The sequence below is a fragment of the Saccopteryx leptura genome, chromosome 5, assembly GCF_036850995.1.
Source record: "Saccopteryx leptura isolate mSacLep1 chromosome 5, mSacLep1_pri_phased_curated, whole genome shotgun sequence".
In the NCBI taxonomy this organism is placed as follows: domain Eukaryota; kingdom Metazoa; phylum Chordata; class Mammalia; order Chiroptera; family Emballonuridae; genus Saccopteryx; species Saccopteryx leptura.
The window spans coordinates 212,878,093-212,902,952 of NC_089507.1; the positions used below are offsets into that span (position 1 = coordinate 212,878,093).

General features: G+C 39.8%; 1 protein-coding gene across 3 annotated transcripts in view; it reads right to left on the reverse strand.

Moving 5' to 3' along the window:
* Window positions 1–3,172: 3,172 nt before the first annotated feature.
* ITCH (itchy E3 ubiquitin protein ligase) overlaps window positions 3,173–24,860 on the reverse strand; it is a 104,207-nt gene continuing 82,519 nt past the window's right edge. For all 3 annotated transcript variants that reach the window (XM_066384044.1, XM_066384043.1, XM_066384042.1), the window contains 10 exons: window positions 23,447–23,518; window positions 20,770–20,858; window positions 18,415–18,574; window positions 18,016–18,149; window positions 17,403–17,543; window positions 14,891–15,011; window positions 14,026–14,130; window positions 11,892–11,988; window positions 10,249–10,321; window positions 3,173–4,243 (listed from right to left, as the gene is read on the reverse strand). In XM_066384044.1, coding sequence (XP_066240141.1) covers window positions 4,144–4,243; window positions 10,249–10,321; window positions 11,892–11,988; window positions 14,026–14,130; window positions 14,891–15,011; window positions 17,403–17,543; window positions 18,016–18,149; window positions 18,415–18,574; window positions 20,770–20,858; window positions 23,447–23,518 — 1,092 coding nt within the window. In that variant the 3' untranslated portion in view covers window positions 3,173–4,143. The remainder of the gene's footprint in view (window positions 4,244–10,248; window positions 10,322–11,891; window positions 11,989–14,025; window positions 14,131–14,890; window positions 15,012–17,402; window positions 17,544–18,015; window positions 18,150–18,414; window positions 18,575–20,769; window positions 20,859–23,446; window positions 23,519–24,860) is intronic.

The window sequence follows — 24,860 nt, forward strand, 5'->3', positions numbered from 1 at the left end:
CCGCAGACCACAAACACTTCTGGGGTTTCTAGCAGGGAATAACTATAAACTAGTGAGACTCGTGCCTTGTTACTGGCCTGAACACTTAACACGTCTATCTCCAGTAGCCTCAGCATCCCTTTACAAATGCTGTTTCTTTGAGGCACTGGAACTTACTGAATTCAATCAACACAGATGATCTAACTCCAATTTTTCTTTCTTCTTTTTTATATATTTTATTTATTGATTTTTAGGGAGAGATAAAAAGGAGGGGGAGAAGGGAAGAAATAGGAAGCATCAACTCATAGTAGTTGCTTCCCATATGTGCCTTGTATACTCTGGTTTCTCTTCAGACCGCATAAATCTTTCGCCTTTTACCATATGTGCCTTGACTGGGCTAGGCCAGGGGTTCGATCCCGCCACCTCAGGGTTCCAGATGGATGCTTTATTCACTGCACCAGCACAGGTCAGGCCACTCTAATTTTTCATTCCACTGTAGCCTCTCTTAACTGGGGAAGGATTTGGTGCTCCTTGCGGGGATGTTTGTCCTAGCTTGGAGGATAGGATAGTGACTTAATAAGACAACCTGGCAGACACCTCCCTAACCGGAGCAGTGAGAAGAGGTTGCTACCCCCAACCAGGGTAGGGATGAAGATGTGGTCTGTGACAACGGGGGCAGCTCAGAGATAAGTGATTCAAAAGTTTGGGAAATGGATTTGATCGGATTTGGAAACCAATTAGATGGAACAGCTGAATTGATTGTGGAAGACTCTGAGGGTTGCATTTTGTGAGTAGCAGTACAGCAAAACATTTAAGCATGCAGGCTTTGGAATCAGTACTGGATTCCAGTTTGCCCCTCTCACCACTTAATAGCTGCAGACACTTCGAGTTAAATCACTTTGATCATTTATATTCTTATCTGTAAAATACAGATAACTATCTCCTGAGAGTGGCCAGGAAGACTAAATTACTGCATGTAGCATATCTATGTTTGGGACATACTGCAGTAATAAAGGTTGACAGTTGTCCTGAAACTAAGTGACTATAGGGTGCTAGGACAGTGAGGACAAATAGAAAAGCAGGTCTGAATTAGAGATGAGGAAAAATAACAGTATGCCTGTTTTCAGTTATCTGCCGGTATGACCTTACCTGTGGGATGCTCTGAGGAAACCCTCTTGCCCACAGCATCTTTGCTTAATGGGAACTTGCCCCTAAGAAACCAACATTGTCTTTCTGAGGTCTCCACTGAAGACCCTGCTCTCCTGACAACCAGGAGGATTCCCCTGGATCCTCCCACCCAAATGTCCTGACCACAAAGAAGCCCTATAGACACACAGAAATTGACAACTGAAATGGGTTAGGGGTGACAGCAGTTTCTGTTCTGGAGTTACATACAAAGTGAGACACTCCTAAGACAGCAGCCAGTCAGCCCCAGCTGAGGCCGTTTGATTCTTTGTAGGGTTTGGGGCCAGAGACCCAAATAGTAAGAACTATTACCTATTTCTTCATGCTGTGGGAGACAGCTCTTCCCTTTTTCTTAGCCACATGGAAGCTCGAATTTTATGTACTTGTCAGGACCTGCAGTTTGTCCTTCAGTCACTGTTAGATCAGCATAGGAAGAAATCCCACTTCCCATACATAGCCCCTTTCCACTGGCTGTTTTAAACCAGAGCTTGATCACCTGGTTTCCCAATAAGAAAAGGCTCTATTGAAGCTAGTGAACAGGATAGCTTATTGAGAACAAGGCAGTCTTGGTAGGCAGCTGGTGGTTTTCTATTTGGCGCCTATAGCTGGGGTACTGACTTAAAGCACCTGTAGTTGTCTCAGAAAAAGCAGATGTCTTCAACTTGGTTCTCTTCACAATCCAATCTCACCTTGGTGGGTCTTTCTAGTTTTTTTCCCCTACCCACTCCACAATACAGACAGGCTGGAGCATGTGGCCACTTACAAAAGCAGTCTGAAATATGTAAGATCTGGTCTTTTCTGCAGGTGGGGAAAACTTTTCTCAAGACTAACAGAAAAATGTGCAAATGAAAGACCAAAATGCTTTAATTATAAAATCTTTTAAGGAAATGCAAGTGAGGCAGCCCTATAGAAGGCCTTTATAAGAGCACTTTGCTCCCTGTGATATTTGTAGGGTTACCTGAGTGTTTGAAATTACAGTTCAAGAAAGAATAGGAACACCAATACAGTAATGTACAATCTAGTGCTGCTATTCCCTGTTTTTAGTTCATTAAAGCATAGCACATATACAAACAGAAATAACTCAAAAGAAAAAAAATTAGGGGGGGGGGGCTGGAGATACCAACAATATTAAATAGAAGTAATTAATCTTAAAGAGTTTAGAAGGACGGAGTTAACATCCAAACCAAGGAGGGATATAAATATATTGATAGAAGTCTAATTCCATGAATCATCCCTGATAACACTTCAGATTATTAACCAGATAATAAAATTGGCAGAGTGGGCTTGACTGAAATAGCTCATTTAGCATGAGACCTTTGTGGGCAGATGTGTCACGTTTCACTTAAATTTCTGATGAACTGACATTGGTATGTCAGTCTCTTGGTGAAAAATTAGTACCTCAATCTTAAATAGAGTTATTGTAAGTCTTATAAGATTAAATTATTCTGCATGATATAAGATCATAAAAGACAGAGTAAGAATTTATTATGATGAGCGGCTGGATCAGTTTTAAACCACTCTATTTGATGTAACAAGTCAGGTCCTTCCCTGCTGACCCAAGCTCTGAATGCTGCTTTCCCCAACCTCCCAAAAGAGCAGAAGAATACGGCAATTGCTCATTTTACTTAGTTTTTATTTCAACATAACATGCAGTAAGAAAAAAAAAAAATTAACAATTTATTAGCATTTACAATGCTTACAAAGAAAAAGGACTCAAAGCAATTTAGTTCAGATTTAAGAAATCACTGTAAATTAAACACTTACAATAAATCTATTTCTAACTGTTCAATTTGGACCAAAATTTAAGGTAGCATTTGGTAGATATTTATGTCTGCTGTCTATTTGCAGTATTTTTATAAAACTCTGATTCTTGGGATATCCAGCCCCCATTTTCCTAAAACAGCAGGGAAGACATATACATGTGGCCATTTAAATTAAAGGAAGTATTGGAGTAAGGGAGATCTCAGGCTGCAAAAATATATACAAGCATTTACCTTTCCAGAACTAAAATTTCTTCCATAAAAATATTAAATAGCCAAGCCCTATAGAACTAGGGCCGGGGCTACTTAAAATATAACTATTCTGTATTTTAAAAATATAGGGCAGAAAGCCTTTTGGGTGATATTTATATATTTTCACACAATATTTCTAGGTCCCTAAATGAATCATCAAGCATTATGTAGAACCAAAGAGTCTACTCTCTTACATTATCTCTTAATTTAATCTCATAAATCTCTAGTAAATATTGCAGGTAACTACATTTCAATATGAGAATTCACCTCTCTAGGAAGTCTTTATAGAAGGCTTAATTTCCATAGCCATATTATTACCAAAGCTCAGACTTACAGAGAATGGGTAGTTGGCAGACATTCGCTTTGTAAGACAAAGCAATAGCATTTTCCCCCCTACCAACAAAAAAGGCAAAGAGTCTCGACTTTGGGGAAAAATACCTAGGACTTTTAGGGACCATACGACATACATTTCCTGGAGCATATGGAATAAAAAACAAATGTAGGGCTGGGGAGAGCCTAATCTCCTCTTTATACTGACAGTTTCTGGATGAGGTGATCCTTTCCCTCACAGGTCTGCTTTAGGATGGCAGTGTTTTCGAGTACAGATACATGAGTTTAAAAATGTTTTTGTTATTGTTCTGGGATATACAGGGAACAGCGCGACTTTCAATACGCATATACATAATTAAGGAACAGTCTAGTGGAATAAGACAAGGCAGATTGCATTGCTGTGTTAAATCTCATGTTAAGTAACGTTTTGACTAGTCATTTGCATATCTGATTTCTGGAAATGTTGAGTAAAAATCCAGAATCACTGGGAGATAAATCTCAATAACATTAATTTACTTACACTCAAGATAACTCCCTAAATAGTCACAGTCCAATTTTATAGCAAGATGTGCAACAGGCAGAGAAGAAAAACATCGCAAATAAGTTCTTGTCCTTCAGTGGTGCAAGTTCCCAGAAGTTATTCTTGTCCAAATCCTTCTGTTTCTTCAATTGCAAATAACAGCTTTTCCTTCAATTGCTCATAGCTCTTATAGGGTGGCAGGTCCAGGCGGTTAAAACTAAAAGTAAGGATTGTTAGTTTGAGAAAAGGAAATGTACAAAGAATCAAATGAGCAGTGTAGTAAATAACAATGCTCTTTTTTTTTTTTTTTTTTTACAGAGACAGAGTCAGAGAGAGGGATAGACAGGGACAGACAGACAGGAACGGAGAGATGAGAAGCATCAATCATTAGTTTTTCATTGCGCATTGCAACACCTTAATTGTTCATTGATTGCCTTCTCATATGTGCCTTGACCGCGGGCCTTCAGCAGACCGAGTAACCCCCTGCTTGAGCCAGCGACCCTGGGTCCAAGCTGGTGAGCTTTTGCTCAAACCAGATGAGCCCGCGCTCAAGCTGGCGACCTCGGGGTCTCGAACCTGGGTCCTCCACATCCCAGTCCAACGCTCTATCCACTGCGCCACCGCCCGGTCAGGCACAATGCTCATTTTTAAAGTCAGGCAAAACTGGGTTGAAATCCAGTTGTGTCACTAGGCCTTTGAACAAGTGCTGTTACCTTTCAAAGTCTTGGTTTCCTCTTTGGTAATCAGAAGACAAATGGGAATAACAATATTTACCTCTCAGGGTAGAATGAAGAAGAAACAAACCTATATACAGCACAGTGCCTGTGCTCGGCAAGTACTCGGTAAAATGTTAGTCTTCTCATGCTCCAGCATCCACCCTAATCTAGATTAGTGGTGCTAACTTTTTCTCTAAAAGGCTAGAAAGTAAATATTTTAGGCTTTGTAGAACACAGGTCTCTTATCAAAAGCATTCAAGTATATCACATTAAGAGTAAGAAATATATATATATTTTTTTAATTTTTATTTTTTCATTTTTAAAGAGGAGAGAGAGACAGAGAGGGAGAGAGAGGAGAGAGAGACAGAGAGAGAGAGAAGGGGGAAGGAGCCGGAAGCATCAACTCCCATATGTGCCTTGACCAGGCAAGCCCAGGGTTTCGAACCGGCGACCTCAGCATTTCCAGGTCGGCATTTTATCCACTGCGCCACCACAGGTCAGGCCAGAAATATTTTTTTTTAAAAACACTTTGTTGGGCCTGACCAGGTGGTGGTGCAGTGGATAGAGCGTCGGACTGGAATGTAGAGGACCCAGGTTCAAAACTCCGAGGTCGCCAGCTTGAGCGCGGGCTCATCTGGTTTGAGCGTGGGATCACAGACATGACGCCATGGTCGCTGGCTTGAGCAAGGGGTCACTTGCTCTGCTATAGCCCCCAGCCCCCCACCCTGCGTCCCGGTCAAGGCACATATGAGAATGCAATCAATAAACAATTCAAGTACTGCAATGAAGAATTAATGCTTCTCATCTCTCTCCCTTCCTGTCTATCCCTATCTGACTCTGTCAAAAATAAAAGAAATTTGTAAAAGATAAATATCAAAAATCAGTTGTATTTCTATACACTAGCAATAAACAATCTGAAATGAAATTAGAAAAACAATTCCATTTATAATAGCTTCAAAAGGGATAAAATACTACTTAAGAAATTTAACAGAAGAAATGCAAGGCTTTTATAATGGAAAACTATAAAACATTGTTGAAATAAATTAAAGACCTAAATAAATGGAAAGACATCCCATATGCATGAATCAGAAGACAAAATACTGTTCAGATGGCAATACTCCCCCAAACTGATCTACAAATTCAAAGTAATTTGTATCAAAATCCCAGCTGACCTCTGCTGAAATGGACAAGCTGACCCTAAAATTCACATTGAAATTCAAAGGACCCAGAATAGCCAAAACAATCTTAAAAAAGTTGGAAGAGGCCCTGGCCAGTTGGCTCAGTGGTAGAGCGTCGGCCTGGCGTGCAGAAGTCCCGGGTTTGATTCCCGGCCAGGGCACACAGGAGAAGCGCCCATCTGCTTCTCCACCCCTCCCCCTCTCCTTCCTCTCTGTCTCTCTCTTCCCTTCCCGCAGCTGAGGCTCCATTGGAGCAAAGATGGCCCGGGCGCTGGGGATGTGCTCCTTGGCCTCTGCCCCAGGCGCTGGAGTGGCTCTGGTCGCAACAGAGCGAAGCCCCGGAGGGGCAGAGCATCGCCCCCTGGTGGGCATGGCAGGTGGATCCCGGTCGGGTGCATGCGGGAGTCTGTCTGACTGTCTCCCCGTTTCCAACTTCAGAAAAATACAAAAAAAACAAAAAACAAATAACAGGAAAGGGACTGACTGCAAATGGGTAAATTGTTTTGAGGTGATGGAAATATGTTAAAACTGGTTTGTAGTGACGGTTACTACTTTGTAATCTAAGTATCACTGAATTAAAATGGGTAAGTTTTATAGTATGTAAGTTATGCCTTTAAAAAGCTGTTAAAAATAATATGATATGGGTGACGTCACGGAAATGGCGCCATGAGCAGCGTGTCCGACAGATCTCCCCAAAATCACAACAAATTTATCAACTAGAAACAGAAAAATTTATCCTCGGAGCATTCCGGAGTTCCACACAAACTGAAAGCGAAAGGACTGTTATCACTTGAATCTGAGAGGAGGGTGTGGAGGAAGCTAACTACCGCAGGGACGTTCATTCAAGCCACGGAGGGAGTGCGCCTGTGGTGAGTCGGCCCACACTCGGGAGCGGCGAGCAGCTGCCGGCGCGCGCCCCGTCCGGTTGCCGGTTGCAGAACGAGCACCGTTAACGTTCCCAGCGGCCCACGCACTGCGAGTGAGAGTCCCCAGCCACTGGTGCCTGGAGCACCCCATTCGCGCGCGTGCCCTACTGGCCCGCACACCCAGGGTGCCCCATTATCCTGCGCCCGGTGCGCTCCAGCCGCCAGCGGCGGGGTGAGCGGGAGAGGCGCCAGGGCGGTCTTCCCTACTTGGGAGATTCTCTCCGTGGGCGGGGCACCTCACCCAGCCATTCAAGCTAACAATCAAGCGTTGGGGGAGGGGCGCGCAGGCAGCCTGAAATACCTTCGGGAGCACAGCTGCGGACCCAATCACTGAAATTAGCTTAACCCATGAAATCTGCGCACCCACGGGCTCTAATTGATAAGATCTCTCTCAGTTCAGCGATCCAAGATAAGAGGCGTGATATTTCTTAGTGCCTCTCGCTAAAGGGGCGGGGGCAACTTCTGACTGATAGAGCCTCCATATTCAGGGATAAACGCTAACAAGAGGGACTTGGCAGATGATAAGATCTTTACTACACTAGTCGCAAGCAGAGACTAGTGCCTCTTCTTCCCAGCCAAAACAGGCTACAAAGTGTGGAAAGTCTGGTTGAGTGGTCCAACTGAATGCTAGGCTCTGAACAGACACCTGACTGCCAGAGCCTTTCCCAAAGCCTTGCGCTGAGTGGGGATAGAGTGGGGATTTCCTAGCTCTTTGAGCCTCTTACTCCCCAGGCAGAAGCAGTAGCAGCCTTATAGCTGGATCACCAGGCTGCTAATTCAGGAAGGGGGGACTAGGAGAGAGACTCCAGGAAAGCAAACTCTCTCATCATTGGACCCTGCAAACGCCAACAAGCCTTGACTACCAGCAAGACTAAAGCCAATTATATGACATTGCCATAGAACCCCATCAACTGCAAATCCCTACCTAAGTGTGACACAGGGGCAGAGCCTGGGGTATAGAGTCACCGACCAGGAAGAGGGAGAGAAAAGAAAAAGGAAGAAGTTAACCTCTCAAAATCAAGAAAAATCCACAGACTTTACAACTTGTTCCACTAATTTTTTTTTTTTGCTGTTGATTGTTTCTTCTATCTTATTGCCTTTATTATTATTATTTCTATTTCCTCCACCTCGGTCCTTCTATTCTCTGCCCATCTTATGCTTCCCTTTTCTTGAACTACACTACCCATGAGTGTTACATTTTATTTCTTATCTTCATCCTCACCCTCCTTTAAGGTTATACTCCAAAACACTTAACTCAACTCTCACTCTCTCCTCTTTTGTTTTTTTTTCGTTTTGCTTTATTTTGTTTTTTTCTCTTCCTCTTTTTTTCTTCCTTCGTTTTTCTCTTTTTCTTATTTTTTCCTTTCTATTCGTTTTTTCTTTTCTCATTTTACTTTTCCTCCCATTTAATCCTCAATCACGAACAAATTAGTTAATTTGGGACTCAAGGTTTCTTTTTCGCTTTTGTTTTTGTTTTGTTTTTTTTGTTTGTTTATTTTTGTGGCATTTTGGGTACTTTTTACGTTGCTTTTTAACTCACTAGCATTCCTCCCAACCCAAGGTCTCCATCGTATTTAGTCTTCGCTCCACTTAATACAACAGATTTTTACTTATTATTTTTATTTTTTTCTTTATTATTCTTTTTTTTCTCTCCTTTTTTCTGGTTCCCTCTTATCCCTCTCATTATATCTCTTAGTCGACCATCACTTACAAGCAAATCATCTTATGCTTGTCTAAGATTTTCTTCCTTTTTTTTTTTTGCATTTAGTAGGTCCCTACTCCCTTTTTTTGCCCCTTGAACTCTTCACCCCAAATCAGGCCCTCCATTATAGGCAGTTTTTGTTCCATTTAGCATAATATAATTCACAGGTCATCACGATATTTCCCTGAGGAGGGGAGAGGAGGGAAAGAGAAGAAAGAAAAAAGGGGGAAATAATAAATTATTACTGGTTTTTTTTTTGTGGGGTGTTTTACCTTTTTTTTTTTCCTATTTACTCTTTATTAATTCTAATTAGTGCTATCAACAAGACCACCCTCAGATGCCAATAAGAAAGAGGAAATCGAATATTATGGATACAAAAGAAAGAGAGGTAACACAAATAGATGTGGAAAAATCTATGGAGAAAAGACTTAACATATTGGAAGCCTTGGAGCTAAATGACAGAGAATTTAAAATAGAAATCTTAAAAATACTCAGAGATATACAAGAAAACACAGAAAGGCAATTTAGGGAGATCAGAAAACAACTCAATGAACACAAAGAATATATTACCAAGGAAATTGAAACTATAAAAACAAATCAAACAGAAATGAAAAACTCAATTCACGAGCTGAAAAACGAGGTAACAAGCTTAGCTAACAGAACAGCCCAGATAGAAGATAGGATTAGTGAAATAGAAGACAAACAACTTGAGGCACAACAGAGAGAAGAAGAAAGAGACTCAAAAATAATAAAAAACGAGAAAGCCTTACAGGAATTGTCTGACTCCATCAGAAAGAATAACATAAGAATAATAGGTATATCAGAGGGAGAAGAGAAAGAAAATGGAATGGAGAATATACTCAAACAAATAATAGACGAGAACTTCCCAAGCCTGTGGAAAGAACTAAAACCTCAAATTCAAGAAGCAAACAGAACACCAAGTTTTCTTAACCCCAACAAACCCACTCCAAGGCACATCATAATAAATATGACACAAACCAATGACAAAGAAAAAATTCTCAAGGCAGCCAGGGAAAAGAAGAGTACAACATATAAAGGAAGGCCTATTAGATTATCATCAGATTTCTCAGCAGAAACTCTACAAGCTAGAAGAGAGTGGACCCCAATATTTAAAGCCCTGAAAGAGAGGAACTTTCAGCCAAGAATACTATACCCATCAAAGCTATCCTTCAAGTACGAAGGAGATATAAAAACATTCACAAATACAGAAAAGATGAGAGAATTTATCAGCAGAAAGCCCCCACTCCAGGAAATACTAAAGGGGGTTTTCCAACCAGATTCAAAGAACAAAAGAAAACAACACCACAAGTAACAGCTCCACCAAGAACACAATAAAACCAAACTTAAACTGTGACAACAAAGGAAAAAAAGGGGGGAGAGGATGGAGATTAACAGTAGCAAAGGACGATGAAGTGCAGAAATACTCATAAGATAGGGTACTACAATGAATATGTACCCTGATTTATTAATGTCATCCCATTATCATTAATAAAAATTTATTAAAAAAAAAAAAAAAAACAAAGGAAAAAAAAATAAAAGTACACTTTGTTCTGTTAAAAAAAAAATAAAAAAATAATATGATACAATGGGGATGTATTTCATTTCTAATTTCTAATAGGATTTAATATCTACAGAACTGGAAACGTTTATTTTTTTCTACTCTTTCTAATTTTACTTACCAGGTATGACTTCTAGGTAACCAATTTTCTTTGCCAACTTTCTCAATGCAGAATTTTTGTGGTCCATTGCTCCCTAAAACATAGTGAAATCATCAGCAATCACCTTAAACTCAGTAGATGCTAAGCAACTAACTCATTATCCTCCCCCCAAACTTCCAAACCATGTTCTTCACGTGTCACAACTTCTCCACTTCTCTATATTTTATAACATATTACCTTCGACATTCTTCCTTCTTATGTCATCTTTTAATCAAGGAGTGTTTCTACCTTTGAAACTTCTCTAGCATTTATCCCCTAAGATCAAGTTCTCATCATTTCCCGATACTTTCTTCCTGTCTCCAGGCTCTCCCTATCTAATGCATGCTATGTCTTGCTGTCAAATCTTCCTAAAATGCAGCTGCAGCAAATTTTCCTCTTCAAAAAGTTTCCATAGTTCCCAATACCTTCAGAGTAAAGTCCAAATTATTTTGGTCTGGTTTTTAAAGATGTTTAAACTGGTGCCACACTTTACCCAAAATTGCCTAGTTCTTTTCATTCTGACTCTCTGCTTCACCTGAAGCAGGCTTAGAGACCACAACTTCTCTTCCATCCTACGGTCAACGTAATATTGGTGTTAAAGGAAGACTTGGATTCACTTTATTATTTAGCTGCGAAATAAATATTCTCACGGTCATTCATTTCAAAACAACGCACTTGAATCAGTAACTACCATGTGATCAGCACTATGCTAGGCACTAGAAGTAAAAAGAGAAGATACAGATAGATCTCCTACAGATAGATCTAAAGGAGCTCCAGGTGTAACAGAGAGAACTGAATGAACAAACAAACCTACAAATAGAACACTGCTATCCTACTGAGTTAAAATGTGGGGTCTAACCTAAGGATTTAAAATGTCTACAGATGCCTGATCAGTGGTGGACAAGTGGATAAAGCATTGACCCAGAACATGGAGTTGCTGATTCGAAGCCCTGAGGTTACCGGCCCCGAGTGCTGGCTCATCAGCGGAGAGATAGTCCACACTATCCCAAAGCTTGCCAGCTTGAGCCCAAAGGTCGCTGGTGTGAAAAGCCCATGGCTGCTGGCTTGAACAAGGGGACACCTGACTCAGCCCTGGTCAAGGCACATACAAGAAGCAATCAATGCACAACTGAAGTGAAAGCAACTACAAGTTGATGCCTCTCTTCCTCTCTCTTCCTGTCTTTCTGTCTGTCTCTCAAGAAAAAAAATGTCTAGAGGTCAGGAGTATAAAGTGATTTAAAAATTTAGACAAATTGAGGTTAACTCTAACTGTTAAGAATATGGTGGCCACTGCCAGTTAGCTCAGTGAATTAGTGTTGTCCCAAAACGACAAGGCCGTGGGGTCAATCTCTGGTCAGGGCACACAGGGAAAGCAAATAATGAACATACAACTAAGTGGAACAACACTTTTCTCTCTCTCACCTTTCCTCTTTGTGTCTCTTAAAGAAAACTCAGGAGCTCCAGTGGCGCAATCGGTTAGCGCGCGGTACTTATACAAAAAACTCAATTAAAAAAAAAGAAATGGCTATACTTATCTTTGTTATTTCTGATAAGTTGTATACACACTGATGTTACGGCAGTGTGATGAACAATTTTCTGTATAGGAAATAATCCCAGATACACACCCATGAGGTCAGCAAATCCTCCAACTGGTAATCGGCAGGTTCCAGTAACAAACTGTAGAAGTCTCATTCTCTTCTCATTATCGATTTCTTTAACAAACTATTAAAAGCACATTTAAAGAGATATGTTACATGTAGCATATTAATAAAAAAAATCATTTCAAATTTTAAATGACCTCCCAGTGAGTGTCAGATGCACTAATACTGACTGTACCCAACCACTGTGGACAGAGGAGCTTCTCCATGTTTCTCAAACTCATAGAAGTCTGATCTAAATACACTCTAATAACCTTTTTTCAATGTTCTTTAGGTTTTGGTATAGCTAAGTGATGCCAGAATTATATGGCTTTTAACTCCTATATATTAAGTCTGACTCAGAACCTTAGGTTTCTGGAGGATGCATTCTAACCTATAACACAAGTATATTTTGGCTTAGCCAAATATTTCTTTGGTAAAGAATAATTTTTGTTCTATTGTACTACTGTTAGTTATTTTTAAATGCTAATCCTATGTGTTACAGAAGCTCAGTTCATCTGAATTTTTTAAGAATTTAAGTAAGTACTAGAAATTTAAATTTAAAAAAATTTTATTGTGGTACAATATATATAACGTAAATATTTACCATTTTAAGTGTATAATTCAATGGCATTAAGTACATTAACTCTGTTGTGTAACTATCACCATTATTTCCAGAACTTTTTTATTATCCCAAATGTATTAAACTTATCTCCCACTGCCCTGGTAACCTCTATGCTTTGTTTCTGTGAGTTTGCCTATTCTAGATACTTCATGTAAGTGGAATCATACAATGTTTGTCCTATTGTGTCTGACTGATTTCACTTAGCATAATATCCTCAAGGTTTATCCACATTGCAGCCTATGTCAGAATTTTCTTTCTTTTTAAGGCTAGATAATATTCCATTGCAGGGGTAGTCAACCTTTTTATACCTACCGCTCACTTTTGTATCTCTGTTAATAGTAAAATTTTCTAACCGCCCACCAGTTCCACAGTAATGGTGATTTATAAAGTAGGGAAGTAACTTTACTTTATAAAATTTATAAAGCAGAGTTACAGCAAGTTAAAGCATATAATAATAATTACTTACCAAGTAGTTTATGTCAGATTTTTGCTAAGTTTGGCAGAATCAATCTTTATAAAACAACTTACTATAGTTAAATCTATCTTTTTTTTTTCTTTTGCTTTAAATCTGATAGATCCTTTATGTTCACCACACAATATCTATCTTTTTATTTATACTTTGGTTGCTCTGCTACCACCCACTATGAAAGCTGGAACGCCCACTAGTGGGCGGTAGGGACCAGGTTGACTACCACTGTTCCATTGTATGTATACACCACATTTTGTTCATCCATTCATCTGCTGATGGACACTTAAGTTGTTCCCATCTTTTGGCTTTTGTGAATAATGCTGTTCTGAATATAGGTATGCAGTACAAGTACCTGAATCCCTGCTTTCAATTCTTTTTAGTATACTTGGAGTAGAATTGCCAGACCATATGTTAATTCTATGTTTAACTTTTGGAAGAATTACCAAACCATTTTCCACAATGGTGTACCATGTCATATTCCCCAGCATCAATGCAGGCAAGTTCCAATTTCTTCACATCCTCATCAAGAATGATTTTTTTTTTAATAATAGCTTTCCTAATACATATGAAATGGTATCTCATCATGATTTTGATTTACACTTCCCTAATGATTAGTGCTATACAGCAGACATTTTTTGAAGAAACATAATTATGATTCCAAAACAAGTCTCCTTCTTAAGTTTGCCTTCTGAACATTACATAATTCTTAATGAGGTATTAATGATTAAAACCACACTATAGACAGGTATATAAAATTCTAAAGAATTTACATTAAATGCAGGGAAATGCTATCATCTGGATTAACATATACTCTGGGCAAAGGTACAAGGTGTGTGCAGCTTACTTGGCACTAGTCTTAAAAGGATGCTGCTGTGATATGTACTTATTTATTATAATGCATATATAGGATGGACTGAGGGGCCTGAACATACTGATTTATTTTGTTCTGTAACTTACTTTCAGATATGGTAAAAACACTTGCTAAAAAATTATGGTGTGCTTCTCAATAGATATAAACTGAGACAAACCTGCCAAAACCACATGATCTGTTTGCTTGTCCTAGTGTAATGACGGTAGATTGTATGTCTTTGCCAGTCATTCAAATCAATCTCTTGCATTCCACATAAAAGGACCTACAGGGGATGAAAAAGACAAGTGATTTCTATAAGGAACTGTACAATCTATATAATAATGCTAAACATAAATAAGAAAAGACTAATATTTAACAATATTCAAAAAACAAATTAATCGGGAGGCTTTGGCTTATAAACTGTGTATCAAGAGTTTTATCTACAGCCTGGGTGGCGCAGTGAATAGAGCATCGGCCTGGGATGCTGAGGACCTAGGTTCAAAACCCAGAGGTGGCCAGCTTGAGCGCGGTCTAACAGACATGACTCCCCACAGTCACTGGCTTAAGCCCAAAGGTCGCTGGCTTAAGCAAGGGGTCACTGGCTCGGCTGGAGTCCTCAGTCAGGGCACATATGAGAAAGCAATCATCAACAACTAAAGTGACACAACTATGAGTTGATGCTTCTCATCTCTCTCCCTTCCTGTCTGTTCCCACTCCCGACCCTGCCCTCTGCCTCTCACAAAATAAAAGTGTTGTATCTATAACACTCTTGAAGGTTGAGTTTACAATGTATGGTGTCAAATATACACAGATTCAGGTAAATAAGTCATTCACTATAGAGAGAGAAGATGATAGTTTTTATTTTTTGGGTACTACTATGCGGATAAATTATGGACCTTTTAAACCACAGGGGATGCTTCAAAACATCCTGTCTGCATAAAAAATCCTATTGCCACTAGAAAGATGGAAAACTGATGTGAAAGCAGACCAATGAAGGCATTATTTATCAGCATGCCATAGGAAAAAGAAGAAAAACTCATTACCTCTAACTCCTTTGCATCAAAGTACTGCAAATACTGCTGGGGAAGAATTTCATTAAAACCCTCAAAGAAAGCTTGCGTCTGTTCTTCAACACCTCGAGACAGTCTCCATTCAGCTACCATTCTGGTAAATAAATATATAAAAAAGCTATCAGGAAGTTTAGACTTTACATTTAAATTCTGAGTACAAAAATAATTTTTTTTTTTTTTTTTTTTCTGAAGCTGGAAACAGGGAGAGACAGTCAGACAGACTCCCGCATGCGCCCGACCGGGATCCACCCGGCACGCCCACCAGGGGGCGATGCTCTGCCCACCAGGGGGCGATGCTCTGCCCCTCCGGGGCGTCGCCATGTTGCGACCAGAGCCACTCTAGCGCCTGAGGCAGAGGCCACAGAGCCATCCCCAGCGCCCGGGCCATCTTTGCTCCAATGGAGCCTTAGCTGCGGGAGGGGAAGAGAGAGACAGAGAGGAAAGCGTGGCAGAGGGGTGGAGAAGCAAATGGGCGCTTCTCCTGTGTGCCCTGGCCGGGAATCGAACCCGGGTCCTCCGCACGCTAGGCCGACGCTCTACCGCTGAGCCAACCGGCCAGGGCCCAAAAATAATTTTTTAAAAATTTACTATTCTGAAAAATTTCATATATAGAAGAACATAATGAAAACCATGTATAGATATTCCAGCTTCAATATAATATCAACCTTACTTCATTATGTCCCTACCTTCTTGCACTGTATAAGTAGTAGTGTGATATTCATTATAAGCAATATGTTAAGGATTCATATTGTTATTATCATTAGAGTATTCATTAAAAATATCAAAGATATAGCTAATCAACAGAAGAGATAACAAAAAGTAAAAAATTACTCTATTCAAAAGAAGGCAGAAGAGGAAGAACGAAGGAAATTGGAAAAACAAGAAAAAATAGCAAGGTAGCAGACTTAAGTGCAATCATTAGTAACAAAATTAAAGGTAAATGTACTAAACAGTGCAATTAAAAAGTAAAGATTATCAGACTGGATAAAAATAGCAAGACCCAAGAACATGCTGCTGATAAGAAACTTATATACAAAGACAAAGAATTAAATACAAAGGTTGGAGGAAGATACACCGTGCAAATACTAATCATAAGAAAGCTGGAGTGAAAATATTTAAAAAGTAAAAAAGCAGGCAAGATCTTCAGGAACTGGGACTCAAGAAGAAGCAAGTATGTGAACTCAAACCATAAAATGGTGCTGAGAATATGTGAACGAGCTAGAAAAACTCTTGAGACTAAAAGTAAAGTAAAACCAATGTAAAGCATAAGGGGATATACTATAAACCATCGTGTTACTTAGAAATTTTACTTATCTTACAATCTCTCCCATGAAAGTATCTGTGTATGAATTTGAGATTCTTTTCAGTAACATGTCAAACAGCACAGTAGTTAGAGAATTCGTAGTTGAGTGACCTAGCACTACTTCTACCATTAAAATTCCCACATTTAGAGAAAAAGTGAAAGTTTTGTATAACTCAGATTCTTATCTATCACTTCATAAATCTTCAAAATTCTGGTTAAGTTGAAAATATACCAGGAAAAGGGTATAAAACCTATTAACACCCACTACACTGGTTCTTTGTAAGGCTTAGTTTGAATTACCTGCAGGAAAGTCTCTACATTCTTGTCTCCATAAAAATCTGTCCTACCTCTCTCATTGTTTTGTTGCCAGACTTCTTGAAGATGAAATTTAGACTGTCGACTGCATGCAGTCCTTAATTTCTTGTAATCGGTTTCTAAACTACCACTTGGCTAACTGTTCTAAGTGTTCCCTTAAGGGTTGTTATTACTTATTATCTTCTTCTAAAGATTCATTTTCTTTGGCTTCTGAAATGCAGGACATGGCAGAATGGGGTATCAACTCTTGAGCTGTCTGACAGCGCCTCACACACCACGGATACTCTTCCTGTGATTTGTGTTTTCCAACTTCCATCTCTCTGCGCACAACTGGTGCTCTCATTTCTACACAACAAAAAGGCTCAACTTAAATATTATCAGCTACTTGCTCCAAGATTACAAGATGAAATTATGTCTCCCTCTTTTGACTTCCCATAGCACTTTCCTTGTTCCTCTTGCAACACTTATAAGGTAGAAAAAGTGATTATTCATGTCCTTAGTAACAGATGATCAGTCCTCATAATGATTAGTAAAAAGGCAAAAATTATCTAAAAAATATTGTCTACTATAGAGACAGAGTTGGGATCGAAGGATCCAGAAGAAAAGCGGACAGAGGGAAAGGGGATGACAGGGTGATAGGACGGGACAAGAGCAGAAAAGCAAATGCTGGGGGGGGAGGGCGGTATGGGAGGGAGACGGGGGGGGGGGGATGTACTGGGGAACACGGGCGACATTAGAATCTATGTAAACACAATAAAAGAAAATATATATATATATATATTGTCCACTAGTATTACTAGGCAATTATCAATATGCTGTAGTCCAACAGAAAGGCTACACTACCTCAAAAGGAGCATTCTCTCTTACCTGATATATTCTTCTTTATTTTCTTCTGTTACAAGAATATTGCCACCATTGGGTTTCAAATCATGACTCTTAATTTCCCCTAAAATTTCTTTATCGACGGAGAAGTACATTTCCAAACCACATTCCTCAATGTTGTTTTCTCTGCACAAATGAAATGAACGCTATCTGTTACACTAGTTCAATCATATAAAATGTTTTAAACTAAAGGACTATGTTCTTAAAGAATTACATCAAAAGAAAAAGAAAACTGCCTTAGCCAGGTAGCTCAGTTGGTTAGTTACTTCAATAACACAAGGCTGCAGGTTTGATCCCCAGTCAGGGCACATACAAGGATCAACCAATGAAGGCATGTTTGGGTAGAATAACAAATCAATGTTTCTCTGTTTCTCTCTCTCAAAAAACAAACAAACAAACCAAAAACACTAAAACTAAAACATTATGTTCTAAAGTCATAATATTTTTGCCTAAGATCTTGGGTATATTTCTATAAAATTTATCAGACAGGTTTAATGCAGACAATTTAAATTCAGTAAACCAATACAATTTAGATATCAACACTATTAATGAGAGCATACAGACTATATTTTTATAAAATAAATGGAAACAAACTCACTTAACCCAGATGAGAGAATTGTAAAATTCTGGATCAATAGATTCTAAATCCTTGAGTCCTACTGGTTTGTTCAAGATACGTTTGTAGAATGGCAAAGAAAAACCTGTGTCTATGAATTTCCCATGAAACAGAGCCTATGCAAGAAAAAAAAATACCATTTAAGATAATTTCATAATATTCATTGTATTTCAGAATGCTAGATGAGTTCTTCATTAAAACAAAAGGCTTCCCTGATATACGATCCATTATGACACATTTCTAGAAAAAGGGCAAATATAAAAACCCAATTTCAAAAATGTCTCAGTGATAAGAACATTTCAAATGAGAACGTTAAAGGAACAACGCTTTTGTGTTGCTGATTAATTTGCAGAATAAACCCAGTTTTCCAGCTATACTTACCATCGCGATAAACCTGCCAATAAAACGAAAATATTTCAGGTGATCTGGATTGATATAAGAAGCGGGGTTTATCTGCAAGCAGTAGTTATCCTTCCCTGCATATTCAAACAGGCAATACATTGGGTTCAACACTTCATGTGACAAAAGAAAGAACCATTCTCTGAAATGAAAAGAAAATGTTGGGTGAAAAAATCATGTAGTAACCATGCTAAAAAATCAAAGGGCAGTGCTACAAAGTTAGAAATCTACACTCCTTAGTGGTGACAGTTTCCTAATTACCATGTTGATGTTACTGCTTCTGTTCAAACTGACACCTATTTTTCAGAGATGATATTTACACACTGCTTATTACTATATTTCAGAGAATCTAAGACACCATCAACTTTAAAGCACCATTATTTGATGAACCACTAAAGCTTCTTTCTAACTATATAATTATGATACACATCCCAATTTCAGAGATGGTAATGTTGAATATGAAAATGTCCGTCTTAGAATCAATAAAATACGTTTAAACTTCACTAACTGACTCGTGATCAGTCGCTAAAACAAGTCCAGTATTACTCCACCTATTACTAAGTACCACAGTGACCCTCATCCGGTACCACTGCTCTAAATCCTAGACAAATATGAAAAACAACCCAATTTCAGAGATGACAAAACTTAATTCAAGCCACTCAGTCATTAGAAAAATGCTCTAAGAAACCTTAATTCAAATGCTGTGAAAATACCAACCAATATTAACAAAATTATAGGTACTAGTTATGTAATGCAGGTGGGTCTGCTAGAATAGTCTGGGACGATACATGTAATTATCTTCTTGGGTCTGAGATTCTTTTCCTGTTAGTCCAGGGCCTCTGCTAGTAATGCTGCTTATATTTTAATGCTAGTTGATTTTCTAATTAAGAATAAGTGATTGCTCTCCTTCTAAATTATCTTTAACCTATACAAAATTAAATGTTTCTATTCATATTTATTATTTATCTGTGGGTCCATCACACATTTTGAAATGGGAACTCTGAAACACAATATAAATAAAAACCTACTAAAATGTAGCCGCCAGTTAGTGAGCACACTAGGTCATTTTACAGACAAAAATATTTGTCCTAGGTCATACCAGTGAGTGCAGGATAAAGATTCAAATTCAGTCCTGACTCCAAAGTCCTTGCCTTTCTACACTGCCACTGCTACGCAAATTTTTAACTTGACATGATATATTATTATGAAATAAGCAAAGCAATTTCTTGCTTCAGGCTGCCTTCTAGGATTTGACTGGAAGCTCCACTATTAAGAAAGCAGATTCAGCCCTGGCCGGTTGGCTCAGTGGTAGAGCATCGGCCTGGCGTGCAGGAGTCCTGGGTTCGATTCCCGGCCAGGGCACACAGGAGAAGCGCCCATCTGCTTCTCCACCTCCCCGCCCCCCTTCCTCTCTGTCTCTCTCTTCCCCTCCTGCAGCCAGGGTTCCATTGGAGCAAAGTTGGCCCGGGTGCTGGGGGTGGCTCTATGGCCTCTGCCTCAGGCTCTAGAATGGCTCTGATGCAACAGAGCAACACCCCAGATGGGCAGAGCATCGCCCCCTGGTGGGCATGCCGGGTGGATCCCGGTTGGGTGCATGCGGGAGTCTGTCTGACTGCCTCCCAGTTTCCAACTTCAGAAAAATGCAAAAAAAAAAAAGCAGATTCAGCCCTGGCCGGGTAGCTCAGTTGGTTAGAGCATCATCCCAATACTCCAAGGTAGCGGGCTTGATCCCTAGTCCAGATGCATACAAGCATCAAACAATAATATGCATAAATATGTGGAACAACAAATCAATGCTTCTCTTTCCTTTTCTAAAATCAGTTTTTAAAAAAGATTTAAAGATTTCAACTCCTATTGGATACAGCCTTCTATATTCTCAAAACAGATATATTAATCTCAGCTGGGAACTGAGTGACTGCTATCTATTCCAGAAATCTGACGGGGAAAGTGACCCGCTCACTACAGGGCCGGTGTGCTCTGTGGAACAGACACCGGGTGGTAGCTGGAACACTGGCTTTGGTTATGATGCAGAGCTTGCATCCAGGCTCAACAAGTTCGTTACGTGACTCAGGTGAGTCTCTAACCTCATTATTACTTGAAAAATTCGACCTCACAGGGTTATCCTGAGAGTTAAATGGGTGAGGTGAAACCAACTGGCAGTACCTGAATTACCTTCTCAATGTTGTTGAAATTCTATAGCTGCAGAATAAGGGTACAATAATTTCCTACGTTTCATTTTCCTGAAATATAAGATTGAGAAAATAATACTTGCAAGCAAAGTGTAATGATACCTTTGGAGGAAAGGAACTAAGTTCTGAGTATTCATATTATCACTACCTTGCTACACCTCCATAATCTAAACCTTCTTCTCCTGGAAAAATCACCCACAAACGTCTTCGTAGATCTTGGGGACTGAAGCTCATTATCTACAAAACAATAAAGTAAAAGAATGGGTAAAAGCAGTTATTGAACCTCATTCTACCACTCCCAGATCTGCACTCTTCTTCATTATATGTTAACTTAAATTCCCCTTGACACAGAATGGTGTTTGTGGACTAACCAACACCACACATGCAGAAACCATTAACATTTCATAGCATTTTATATATTATACATATCTATGTATTTATATACTTTATACATATTAGGATTTTTTTTTTTTTTAATTCATTTTAGAGAGGAGAGAGAGAGGAGAGAGAGACAGGGGGGAGGAGCTGGAAGCATCAACTCCCATATGTGCCTTGACCAGGCAAGCCCAGGGTTTTGAACCGGCGACCTCAGCATTTCCAGGTCGACGCTTTTATCCACTGCGCCACCACAGGTCAGGCAAGGATTTTTTTTCTGCCTTTTTTTTTTTTTTTTGAGAGAGGAAGAGACAGAGACAGAGAGGGACAGACAGAAACAGGCAGGAAAGGAGAGAGATGAGAAGCATCCACTTATCATTGCGGCACCTTAGCTATTCCTTGATTGCTTTCTCATATGTGCCTTGACTGGGGGCTATAGCAGAGTGATTGACCCCTTGCTCAAGCCAGCGACCTTGGGCTCAAGCCAGCGACCTTGGGGTCATGTCTATGATCCCACACTAAAACTGGTGATCCTGCGCTCCAGCCAGATGAGCTTGTACTCAAGCCAGTGACCTTGGGGTTTTGAACCTGGGTCCTCAGTGTCCCAGGCTGACGCTCCATCCACTGTGCCACTGCCTGGTCAGGCCATATTAATTTTCTTTAAATGATTCTACCATTGACTTGTACAGTTGCTTCTCTCCCTTGCAGAGTAACTATGGACATGGCCAGAGGTTAGGTACTTCACCTGTTCTGTTTTTTGGTAAGTTTGGATCTAACAGCCAAAAGGTACACATAACAGCTAATTTGCTACCTTGGAAATGAAAACCAGTGGCTGCAGAAGAACATATGGTATACGTAGTTAACTTTGGAAATTCATTCTCAGTAGAAACTTAAAAATACCTGGAAAAATTGCTCATTTTGTGTCTCACCACAGTGTTTAATAAGATCATCTTCATCTTTGAAAGACAGTATTATCAACTGAGCTACAATAAATAGGTTGTTTGGTTTTTAATTTGTAAAACTTTAACAATCTGACAAAAATTGGGCCAGCAGAACATTACAAATATTAATTACCCTTAAAAGAAAAATGACAGGGTCTGAAGAACAGTTCATATAATGCGTCTATTTTAAGAAATGATATGAATAAACTCTTACATTTAAACATCCAGACAGGCTCAGGAAGTAACTTGCTCAAGCCAGGGCTATGCTCAGTTCCCACAAAACAGATATATCACTTTTATGAATTTATATCCCACTCAAACAAGAAACCTCAGATGTAACAAAAAAACTCAATGCTTATGACATGTTTATGACAAATATTCCATAAATACTATAGGCTGGATACATAGCAGTGCAGACCACGAGGTTACAGGCATCTTTGCAGTTGTTTGCTGCTCCCTCTGGCTGGGCCTTGCTTGCAGGGCTGCTCTCCAAACCCCAGGGCTGCCCCTGCTCTCTTCGCAACTGTTCCCCCACACCCAAGACCGTTCTCCTGGCAATTCTGCTTGTTCCTTTGCCCTGTGTCTGATACCTGAAGGGTTTGCTGTTCCCTGGGAAAAATATCTTTTAAATATTGTCCTTTAACAAATGCCTAATATGAAGGAAAAAACTTGTTTTTCTCCAATTTCCCTTGTGAACAGTTGTGCTATGTTAATAAAAACCTCAGCTATCAGACTTGTCACTCTTCCAAACGAATCTATTTTCTCAAGTTTTAATTTCATATTTAATTCGACAAATGTCAAATCTAAGATGACAATTTTAAACAACTGTTTTGGCACCATCTGGTCTGTCGTTCTGTAAAGCCTCTAGTTTCAGAAGCCAGAAGATAAAGGGACATCTACTGATGTTTTGCATCTTTTAAGCACTGCTATATGCATATTACGTTCCAAGAACCTGGCCCATTAGGAACTGCGTACTCAGTGGCAACACAGTGGCTACAAATAGAAAAACTAGAAAAAGGTAATGACTGGAGTAGAGAATGGCCTTGGAGACTCACATCAGATCAAGGGAATGACTCATAATTCTCTTAATAGCCTTAGCCAAGATCGGCTGCTGAAAAGCTCCCTGCTCCTACTTAGCAGGATGCCCACTGACTGTCCCTTTCAATATTAGTATCTGAGGTTCCATCAGTAAACGGACATAACGGTTTCTGAAAGGAAGTAGCCAGCTACTGTCCACTACCTCAGACAATCTATTTTTCCTTTGCATTCGGTGTGGCACTTCTTAAATCTGTAGCTATCAGTTGTCACAGGGGCTTGATGCTGAAGAATCACATCAACCTCTGGCCATAAAACAAGTACTAACTGGATACTTTTACAGGTAGCTGGCAATGAGATTAGACTTAAAATATCAAGGACTCCACCTCAAAAAGTTCCAAACTGTTTGCCAACACCAAAAGATGGCTTTGGGCTGGCAGCCATGCGGCAAACTATTAAGCGAGTAAACAGTACCTGCTGGAAGGAATCCTCAAACAAAGTTTTCCTTGTCACTGTAATCTTTATGTGCTGTGGCATGGCCAATTGCTGAAATAGAAAAATCACGATGTCAACACTCACCATTTAAAACAGCCGATCAAAAAACCAAAACAGTAAAATTTGGCTTACTTTTATTTTTGCTAATAGAAAAAAGCAGACTTTGAATATGAATTTACAGTCAATAATTTTTTTTTTTTTTTTTCATTTTTCCGAAGCTAGACACGGGGGAGGCAGTCAGACAGACTCCTGCATGCGCCCGACCAAGATCCACCCGGCATGCCCACCAGGGGGCGATGCTCTGCCCCTCTGGGGCGTCGCTCTGTTGCATCCAGAGCCATTCTAGTGCCTGAGGCAGAGGCCACAGAGCCATCCTCAGCACACGGGCCATCTTTGCTCCAATGGAGCCTCAGCTGCAGGAGGCGAAGAGAGAGACAGAGAGGAAGGAGAGCGGGAGGGGTGGAGAAGCAGATGTGCGCTTCATCTGTGTGCCCTGGCTGGGAATTGAACCCGGGACTCCTACACGCCAGGCCAACGCTCTACCGCTGAGCCAACCGGCCAGGGTCTACAGTCAATAATATTTAACCATATATTTGTGAGCCTTCATGCTAATTAAACAGAGCATTAGATATAGAAAACAGAGGTGCCTGACTGGGCGGTGGCGCAGTGGATAGAGCGTCGGACTGGGATGTGGAAAACCCAGGTTCAAGACCCCGAGGTTGCCAGCTTGAGCAAGGGCTCATCTGGTTTGAGCAAAAGCTCACCAACTTGAGCCCAAGGTTGCTGGCACGAGCAAGGGGTTACTTGGTCTGCTGAACGCCCACGGTCAAGGCATGTATAAGAAGGCAATCAATGAACAATTAAGGTGTTGCAGTGCGCAATGAAAAACTAATGATTGATGCTTCTCATCTCTCCGTTCCTGTCTGTCTGTCCCTGTCTATCCCTCTCTCTGATTCTCTGGCTCTGTAAAAAACAAACAAAAAAACAGAGGAAAACAAGATTTCATATGCACAGAGCTTACTTACTGAATCAAATAAATATTTACTAAATTTTATTTGCAAAACACTAACTCAGATTCTTTTTTTTTTAACATTTTCCTTTTTTTTTTTTAATTTTTATTTATTCATTTTTTAGAGAGGAGAGAGAGAGAGAGAGAGAGAGAAAGAGAGAGATGAGGGGAGGAGCAGGAAGCATCAACTCCTGTATGTGTCTTGACCAGGCAGGCCCAGGGTTTCGAACTGGCAACCTCAGCATTTCCAGGTTGACGCTTTATCCACTGCACCACCACAGGTCAGGCCTAACTCAGATTCTTACTTGCCCAGTTAATTACAAGTTTGAAATTTAAAAATATTCATCATAGCAACATTTTAAATAGTACAATTTTATTTAGAAT